The 11,954-nt window shown below is 49.3% G+C and overlaps 1 protein-coding gene across 1 annotated transcript in view; it reads right to left on the reverse strand.

The window, feature by feature from the left end:
• Positions 1-7,583, reverse strand: part of LOC139572310 (cellular retinoic acid-binding protein 2-like) — a 16,110-nt gene extending 8,527 nt beyond the window's left edge. The window contains exon 1 of the mRNA XM_071394995.1: positions 6,982-7,583. Coding sequence (XP_071251096.1) covers positions 6,982-7,063 — 82 coding nt within the window. The 5' untranslated portion in view covers positions 7,064-7,583. The remainder of the gene's footprint in view (positions 1-6,981) is intronic.
• Positions 7,584-11,954: the final 4,371 nt, after the last annotated feature.

Genomic DNA, 11,954 nt, shown 5'->3' on the forward strand with positions numbered 1-11,954 from the left:
CCCCACACACACTATTCACACACCCACACCACACACACACTACTTACACACCCACACCACACACACACTACTCACACACCCACACCCCACACACACTATTCACACACCCACACCACACACACACTACTTACACACCCACACCCCACACACTACTCACACCCCACACACCCACACTCCACACACACTATTCACACACCCACACACTACTCACACACCCACACACACTACTTACACACCCACACCCCACACACACTACTCACACACCCACACACTACTCACACACCCACACACACTACTCACACACCCACACCCCACACACACTACTCACACACCCACACCCCACACACACTACTCACACACCCACACACACTACTTACACACCCACACCCCACACACAAACTACTCACACCCACACACACTACTCACACACCCACACCCCACACACACTATTCACACACCCACACCACACACACACTACTCACACACCCACACCCCACACACACTATTCACACACCCACACCACACACACACTACTTACACACCCACACCCCACACACTACTCACACCCCACACACCCACACTCCACACACACTATTCACACACCCACACACTACTCACACACCCACACACACTACTTACACACCCACACCCCACACACACTACTCACACACCCACACACTACTCACACACCCACACACACTACTCACACACCCACACCCCACACACACTATTCACACACCCACACCCCACACACACTATTCACACACCCACACGCCACAAACACTACTCACACACCCACACCACACACACACTACTTACACACCCACACCCCTCACACACCCACACACACTACTTACACACCCACACTCCACACACACACCACTGACACACCCACACACACTACTTACACAACCACACCCCACACACTACTCACACACCCACACCACACACACACTACTTACACACCCACACACACTACTCACACACCCACACACACTACTTACACACCCACACCACACACACACTACTTACACACCCACACCCCTCACACACCCACACACACTACTTACACACCCACACCACACACACACTACTTACACACCCACACCCCTCACACACCCACACACACTACTTACACACCCACACTCCACACACACACCACTGACACACCCACACACACTACTTACACACCCACACACACTACTCACACACCCACACACACTACTCACACACCCACACCCCACACACACTATTCACACACCCACACCCCACACACACTATTCACACACCCACACCACACACACACTACTTACACACCCACACCACACACACACTACTCACACACCCACACCCCACACACACTATTCACACACCCACACCACACACACACTACTTACACACCCACACCCCACACACTACTCACACCCCACACACCCACACTCCACACACACTATTCACACACCCACACACTACTCACACACCCACACACACTACTTACACACCCACACCCCACACACACTACTCACACACCCACACACTACTCACACACCCACACACACTACTCACACACCCACACCCCACACACACTACTCACACACCCACACCCCACACACACTACTCACACACCCACACACACTACTTACACACCCACACCCCACACACACACTACTCACACCCACACACACTACTCACACACCCACACCCCACACACACTACTCACACACCCACACACACTACTTACACACCCACACCCCACACACACTACTCACACACCCACACACTACTCACACACCCACACACACTACTCACACACCCACACCCCACACACACTACTCACACACCCACACACACTACTTACACACCCACACCCCACACACACTACTCACACACCCACACCACACACACACTACTCACACACCCACACACACTACTCACACACCCACACCACACACACACTACTTACACACCCACACACACTACTCACACACCCACACCCCACACACACTACTCACACACCCACACACACTACTTACACACCCACACCCACACACACTACTCACACACCCACACACACTACTTACACACCCACACCACACACACACTACTTACACACCCACACCCCTCACACACCCACACACACTACTTACACACCCACACCACACACACACTACTTACACACCCACACCCCTCACACACCCACACACACTACTTACACACCCACACTCCACACACACACCACTGACACACCCACACACACTACTTACACACCCACACACACTACTCACACACCCACACACACTACTCACACACCCACACCCCACACACACTATTCACACACCCACACCCCACACACACTATTCACACACCCACACCACACACACACTACTTACACACCCACACCACACACACACTACTCACACACCCACACCCCACACACACTATTCACACACCCACACCACACACACACTACTTACACACCCACACCCCACACACTACTCACACCCCACACACCCACACTCCACACACACTATTCACACACCCACACACTACTCACACACCCACACACACTACTTACACACCCACACCCCACACACACTACTCACACACCCACACACTACTCACACACCCACACACACTACTCACACACCCACACCCCACACACACTACTCACACACCCACACCCCACACACACTACTCACACACCCACACACACTACTTACACACCCACACCCCACACACAAACTACTCACACCCACACACACTACTCACACACCCACACCCCACACACACTATTCACACACCCACACCACACACACACTACTCACACACCCACACCCCACACACACTATTCACACACCCACACCACACACACACTACTTACACACCCACACCCCACACACTACTCACACCCCACACACCCACACTCCACACACACTATTCACACACCCACACACTACTCACACACCCACACACACTACTTACACACCCACACCCCACACACACTACTCACACACCCACACACTACTCACACACCCACACACACTACTCACACACCCACACCCCACACACACTATTCACACACCCACACCCCACACACACTATTCACACACCCACACGCCACAAACACTACTCACACACCCACACCACACACACACTACTTACACACCCACACCCCTCACACACCCACACACACTACTTACACACCCACACTCCACACACACACCACTGACACACCCACACACACTACTTACACAACCACACCCCACACACTACTCACACACCCACACCACACACACACTACTTACACACCCACACACACTACTCACACACCCACACACACTACTTACACACCCACACCACACACACACTACTTACACACCCACACCCCTCACACACCCACACACACTACTTACACACCCACACCACACACACACTACTTACACACCCACACCCCTCACACACCCACACACACTACTTACACACCCACACTCCACACACACACCACTGACACACCCACACACACTACTTACACACCCACACACACTACTCACACACCCACACACACTACTCACACACCCACACCCCACACACACTATTCACACACCCACACCCCACACACACTATTCACACACCCACACCACACACACACTACTTACACACCCACACCACACACACACTACTCACACACCCACACCCCACACACACTATTCACACACCCACACCACACACACACTACTTACACACCCACACCCCACACACTACTCACACCCCACACACCCACACTCCACACACACTATTCACACACCCACACACTACTCACACACCCACACACACTACTTACACACCCACACCCCACACACACTACTCACACACCCACACACTACTCACACACCCACACACACTACTCACACACCCACACCCCACACACACTACTCACACACCCACACCCCACACACACTACTCACACACCCACACACACTACTTACACACCCACACCCCACACACACACTACTCACACCCACACACACTACTCACACACCCACACCCCACACACACTACTCACACACCCACACACACTACTTACACACCCACACCCCACACACACTACTCACACACCCACACACTACTCACACACCCACACACACTACTCACACACCCACACCCCACACACACTACTCACACACCCACACACACTACTTACACACCCACACCCCACACACACTACTCACACACCCACACCACACACACACTACTCACACACCCACACACACTACTCACACACCCACACCACACACACACTACTTACACACCCACACACACTACTCACACACCCACACCCCACACACACTACTCACACACCCACACACACTACTTACACACCCACACCACACACACACTACTCACACACCCACACCCCACACACACTACTTACACACCCACACCACACACACACTACTCACACACCCACACCCCACACACACTATTCACACACCCACACACTATTCACACACCCACACACTACTCACACACCCACACCCAACACACACTATTCACACACCCACACACCACACACACTATTCACACACCCACACACCCACACACACTACTTACACACCCACACCACACACACACACACCCACACCCCACACACACTACTTACACACCCACACCACACACACACTACTCACACACCCACACCCCACACACACTACTTACACACCCACACACCCCACACACACTATTCACACACCCACACTCACTATTCACACACCCACACACTACTTACACACCCACACCCCACACACACTACTCACACACCCACACTCCACACACAGTACTCACACACCCACACCTCACACACTACTCACACACCCACACACACTACTCACACACACACTACTCACACACCCACACCACACACACACTACTCACACACACACTACTCACCCACCCACACCACACACACACTACTCACACACCCATACCATACCACACACACACTCACACACACACTACTCACACACACACCACACACACACACACACACACTCACACAGACGGTCAGGGTTAAAGGTCAAAGAGCAGAGGCCATAGGAAGCATTTGGAACGGGGTAGACAGAGGAGGAGGGGAAGGAGGGATGAAGGAGGAGTGGGGACAGGTTGCATCCAGCTGCGCTCTAGCCTCTAATGAAACCCAAAGGATCATGGGATCATTCCTCTCTGTCAGTCACACCAATACCTAGGTACATTAGAGAACTACCATGTGTGTGTGTGTGTGTGTGTGTGTGTGTGTGTGTGTGTGTGTGTGTGTGTGTGTGTGTGTGTGTGTGTGTGTGTGTGTGTGTGTGTGTGTGTGTGTGTGTGTGTTTTAGCATCCAAGTGTGTGCAGATAGAGTTGCCTCTGTTCTCTCTAGAGAGTCTGACCAAATATTTCTGCTCCTCACCATGCCAGTAGGTCTGTGTGCACGTCTACGTCTGTGAATGTCCTGCGTCTGTGTGTGTGTGTGCGTGTGTGTGCGTGTTTGTGTGTGTGTCTGTGTGCGTGTGTGTGTGCGTGTGTGTGTGTATGTACGTGTTAATGCCAGGTAAAGCATTAGACCCAGTCAGTCTGTCCTCTCCTCCTCTCTGTCTGTCTGAGTTACTTTCCTCACATACAGTCCCTCCCTTTTATGGGTACAGCTCCCCTTCTCCTCCCTTCACACACACACACACACACACACACACACACACACACACACACACACACACACACACACACACACACACACACACACACACACACACACACACACACACACACACACACACACACACACACACCATCTCCCTGGCCGATCTCTCTGTCAGTTTTATTTCATCATCTCTCTCTCTTTTCTTTTTTTCTTTTGTTTGACCCTTTTTCCTCTTTCTATCCTCTGGCCCCCACCTCACCCCCTTCTCTATCTCTCAGCACGCTACCCCTCACACACACCCCTCGCGTGGGTAATGATGGGTTAAGACGGAGAGCAGATTTATGTTAATTGGTGCGTCAGTCAAACCAGGAAATTGGAATGCGCGCGCCCGGCCGGTGATGCGCCACTGACTCCGGTTATTCCGGCAGGAACAATGGTGGCATTTAGAACTAGTTCATAACACAGACACATATTGCACTTTTGCGCACGAACACAGGCTTCTCTCTCTCGATCCTCCCTCCCATATGTGCTTATGTGTTGATATACATGTATTTCTGGTATGCCCTTGTATTTTAGTAAAAATACGAAAATTGGCAACCACTGACAGACACACTCACACACCCTGCCAGATAAATGAACAGGCGTTGTCTTTTTATTCCATGCAAACTGCTGCAGGTGTGGAGCGAGGCCTTTAAGATTGAGAATGAAATGACAGTGAAACAGCATGCGGCCTGATAATAATCTAAATGGCCTGCACTGTCACGTCATAACGGACTCTTCTCTTTGAAGCGTCTGTTTCTTCCGATCCCACACACACACTTGCACGATGTGATGTTATTTTTCTCCGCGCGGTGACACGGACAGAGGTGCCGCCGTTTGTCTCCATTGTCTGGCGGAGTGAGGCGAGGGGGAGGGGAGGCTGGCTGGGGGAGTGGGGCAGTGAGGGGAGGGGGAGAGAAGGGTGAAGCTGGCTGGGGGGGCAAGCATTGAGTTTTGGGTTCGACAGAATTACAAAGACCCCCCACTCACGCGACGCACAGAGTACACCACATGTCTGATTAATAAGTGCATGCATGAACCATTGTGTGTGTGTGTGTGTGTGTGTGTGTGTGGGAGAGAGAGAGACACGTATCTGACCTACATTGTATTAGTGTGTTCAGATAGCTGTATTCAATCAGTAATAATTAAATAACTGCTATAATAATAGACCATAATAAAGTTAGGGATATATGTACCACAAATATTTACCACCATCCCCTTCATCGCCATCATCACCACCCCCACCACCATCATCATCATCATCACTCACCCAGCGCTTTGAGAAGCTCCTCGAAGTTCTCTGAGCTCTTCATCTTCCAGGTACCAGCGAAGTCAGGGATTTTGCGCTCCATGGTTCAGAGTAAAGGGTGGCTGGATAGATCAATTTTACTTCTTTTTCAAAACTGATTGTTTTACTCTCCAACTCTGCCCTCTTTTCAATCAGTGCGGGGTCTCGAGGTGGTCGGTTGGTCCTCTCTCCCTAATCGGTTAAAAGGTGATCTGGATTGGATTTAGACTTTCCGGTCCCGTTAGTTTTGCCCCCTCAGCAGGTTGTGACCGTGTGTCTCTCAACTGTTTGACTGAGGTGGCTGTCAGTGCCCTAATCCAACCCTCTCTCTGTCTCTCTCTCGCTGATCCCTATCTCGCCTATGCGTCAGTGCACGTTATGAGCGGTTGCGCTATGAATGGATGGAATGGAAAACTAGCCACTTCCTTTGACCGCTGATAACATGCCCACTTTCACACTTCAGACACGCCCGACCCACGTCTGTCATGTCCAGGAGCCAACGGGAATCGCCTATGGTTCCTAAACCCCGCCACGACCACGCCCGGAGAGAACATGTGCGTTCTAGGACCTCCCAGCTGAGCCACTTGTCACGCCTCTTTATCCCCGCGCACCTTTAATGTGCCAATTGAGTGACCGCGCCCTAGACGCACGCGCACAAGGGCATAACCTCATGGAAACATTATTTTATGAGGTGCAATATATTATTTAATTTGTGGTGTTTGTCAGACATGTGGTTCGTGGTTGAAGCCATTGTGCTGTAATTGAAACCGGAAAAACTGTTCTGAGTGCCAGTTTCGGATTTAGCCAATTTATCATAGGCCTGGATGCAGTGTTGAGTGTCAAAGAAGTCAGGTACCAGTCCGTGTGTTGATGTAGGGGAGATAGAGAGAGACTTGGTGGTTCAATTCTTGGAGATGATCGAGGGCCAGCGATTGGATGGAATGTTCACAATATTTCCCACAAGTTCACCTCACCTCCATTCTTTCTCTCTCTTTTCTCTACCCTCTTCCCCCAGCGCCGCAGCGTTGTGTCATAAAAAGAAAACAGGTGGTAACGGGATACAGCCACTGGCCTCGACTAGCGGGCTATCTATTTAACCAGACTGCGTCAATACGTTTGACTTCGCGTGCAGAAACATACCGAACTCACGAGAGAGCAAGAAAGAGACATGAGAGGTGTTTCATATGTTTCCCATGCCAATAAAGCCCTTTGAACTGAACAGAGAGAGAGAGAGATTTTTATTTATTGTCTATTTCACTTGCTTTGGCAATGTAAACATATGTTTCCCATGCCAATAAAGCCCTTTGAATTGAATTGAGACACACAAACAGACTAACACAAACAGACCCCACAGAGCCTCAGGAAAGCAACACAATTAGACCCAACCAAATCACAAGAAAACAAAAATATAATTACTTGAAAGAATTAACAAAAAAACTGACCAAATCGAATGCTATTTGGCCCTAAACAGAGGGCAGAATACCTGACCACTGTGACTGACACAAATTTAAGAAAAGCTTTGCCTATGTTTAGACTCAGCCTTGTTATTGGGGTGGCAGGGTAGCCTAGTGGTTAGAGTGTTGGATTAGTAACCGAAAGGTTGCAAGTTCAAATCCCCAAAGTACAAATCTGTCGTTTTGCCCCTGAGCAGGCAGTTAACCGGCCGTCATTGAAAATAAGAATTTGTTCTTTACTGACTTGCCTAGTTAAATAAAGGTAAAAAAATAGGCTGCCTAAGGCAGACCTGGCTCTAAAAAAGAAACAGGCCACGTGCCCACTGCCCACAAAATGAGGAGGAAACTGAGCTGCACTTCCTAACCTCCTGCAAAATGTATGACCATATTAGATACGCATATTTCGCTCAGATTACTGAGACCCACAAAGAATTCCAAAAGAAATCCAATTTTGAATAAACTCCCTATTGGGTGAAATACCACAGTGTACCACCACAGCAGCAAGATTTGTGACCTGTTGCCACAAGAAAAGTGCAACCCGTGAAGAACCATTGCAAATACAACCCATATATGAAACTCATTTATGTTTATTTATTTTCCCTTTTGTACTATTTGCACATCGTGACAACACTGTATAGAGACATAATATGACTTTTGAAATGTCATGGAACTTTTGTGAGTGTTCATTTTTTAATTATTTATTTCACTTTAGTTTATCGTCTATTTCACTTGCTTTGGCAATGTAAACATGTGTTTCCCATGCCAATAAAGCCATTTGAATTGAGAGAGAGCAGGAGTTGGAGAGGTGGAGAGAAGGGCAGGGAGCGGTAGCCTCTCAGTGCCTTTGGTGTAGCCCCCTGCTGTTCGGTTGGAAGAAAGGGGTGAGAGGGAGGAGAAGAGTGAGGGAGGGGGATATTTGGCACAGAGTTCCGGGCGGGTTCGGACGGAGGGTCCCAATAAAGACACACACTGTATGATGGATGACTGCAGGACAAAGGGGACGTTAACTATTGACTCTTGATGGATGATCCCATCCACTACACTGCACGCTGGATTAACTCGAGGGTAACCGTGGCGACCAGGGGGGCACACCCCGGAAACCACGCATGCACTTAGAGCCCCACAGACACCACCTCACACATGTCCACATCCGTCTGATATAGACACTTTGGCTAAGCGCACAGGGAATACTTTACCATCGCCGCCGAGTTGTAATCTAAACTGCAAATTTATGTTTATATAACTATATGGTAATGTAATACACTTTTTACGCAGAGGCCGTGCGTCCAATGAACGCAATCCAACGCCTCGAATAGAGAGTTGTTTCGTTTGAAGTGAACAAAGCGCGCTGCTTGTGTTTCAGCTATTGGCAATGATGGCTGGAGATGAGTGATATTGGACTCACTACGCCACCACATGCATCATCCGCCGCCCCCGACACACGCACACGCAGACACACACACACCCACACAGACACTGCAGCATGTCCACACAAGTTCCTCCTCTTGTCCAACAGCAGACACGAGTCATTAGCCTCACTTATCAGTTCTCTAATCTATCCATACATCTATCTCTCCATTTGTACTTTCTTCTTCTCTCTTTCTCCGTGTCACTCATAACTCTTTCAGGTTTTGCTCGTTGCTGTGCGCTGCACCTATTAACTCTTTGGGTGACATACATTAACCGTGATTAAAACAGAAAACCACATTATTATCAAGATTACGTTTATAATAATTGTCAAGCATGGTAGTAGCATTTTGTCTCAAGAAGAATACTTGCAATAATTTGAATGCAAAGCCTTATTGCAACTATTATTCTTGGTGGTCATATGAATTCAGACCGCAACATTGTCATGGTCATATATAATAAGCTGTGAGGGATGCGGCTGGTATTGTGCTGTATATTTATGCAGATCATTTGGCCAGTGTGATATTATCCTTAGTGACCTAGTTAGCCTACAGTGTGCATGAATCAAGCCCACAACCCCGCAGTTTCACCAACACATGTTAAAGTGTTGGAACTAAGTTGCCTGCACCGGTTGGCACAGGTAGAATCAGCTATTCATCTTACATCCACAATCCTAACCTTTAGAAATAGGGGGGGACGAAACTGATCTTAGATCAGTGTGTAGGGAAACGTTATCCCAGCAGTGGAACGAGGGGTTGATACAGCCTTGTGAATGTGTGTGTGGGATGTGGCACGTCAGCACGTGATGACAAAGCAGCCCTCAGCATTCATCTGCACTCAACCATGCAATCGTCCTCTCAACCTTTCTCTTATTCTTTCTCCTTCTCTCCCTCCTCTGCTTCTCCTTTACCTCACAAACTTTCTCCCTCCCCTCCTCCCTCCCTCCGTTTATCTTGCTTTTATTCTTTTGTGCTGGTGTGACACATTCCTCAAGCATTTTGAGGAGAGCGAGGGAGAGGGGGAAGACAGAAGTGGAGAGGAGAAGGGGAGTGATAGGGAGAAGAGAGAGAGTCAGGAACCAGAGAGCAGGTCATTTGTTAGCTCATTGTTCACCTGTAGAAAAGCGCAGGAGTCAGCAGAGAGAGAGAAAGAATGAGAGATCAAAGGCAAACAGAGAGTAACAGAGATGGAGTGAAAGAGAGACGTATGGAAGGAAGAAGACAGAGATGGACAGGTACTAGAGAGGAATAAAGAGAGCCTGGTAAACAGAGGGATGGTGACAGATGTAAAAGGAGACTCCTCTGATTCTTCTGAGGCGTACGGAAATATTTTCCGCCTCATTGTCAAATTTCTGCTCATTTTTCCCTCTCTCTCTCTCCTCTCTCTATCTATCCCTCCCTCTCTCCCTCCCTAGCTCCCTTCCTCCCCCCTCTCTGCCCCTTCACAGTGTTCTCTCCTTTCTTCTCGCTCCTCTTTATCTTGCCAAGAACAGTATTGGTAAGTGATATCTCCAATCTGTCAACTCATACAACCCCAAGCTGAACCACCCAGACACACACACCTAACATTCACCAACATTCATGCAATAACAATCGGTGCCTTTTACCTGTTCAGAACAACGTTGCCAATGAGGCCTTATAACTATAGGGTTTTTCCAGGTCAGTTTTTCCAGGTCAGGTCACATAGACAGCAACAACTCAAGCCCTATAGGTACAACCGACTGACTGATATTGCTCAGTCTTGACCCCATCATCTCTGGTTCTCTCCTCCCTCCCTCCTTGCACCCTCTCTCATCACCTCCTCTTTTTATTGGAACCCTTTTCTCCCCTCTTTGTCATTATAACTCAAAATTCCTCTCTTATCCTTTCATTTCCACCCTCTCCTCCTTTACTGTTTTCCTTCCCTCCCTCCCTCTCTCCTCCTGTCTCCCTCTCTCATTCAAATCAGGCTCAGTCTTGTGTCAACACTCTCCCCCAGTACTCTAACGGATGACCATCCCCTATCTCCACTGTGACTTCCTCTTCTCCCTGGTATCACTTCCTGGTTCCCCCTCAGTCAAATGACACAGGGTTCCACTCCACTAATATAATGGTT

The sequence above is a fragment of the Salvelinus alpinus genome, chromosome 4 (genome assembly GCF_045679555.1).
Source record: "Salvelinus alpinus chromosome 4, SLU_Salpinus.1, whole genome shotgun sequence".
Classification (NCBI taxonomy): domain Eukaryota; kingdom Metazoa; phylum Chordata; class Actinopteri; order Salmoniformes; family Salmonidae; genus Salvelinus; species Salvelinus alpinus.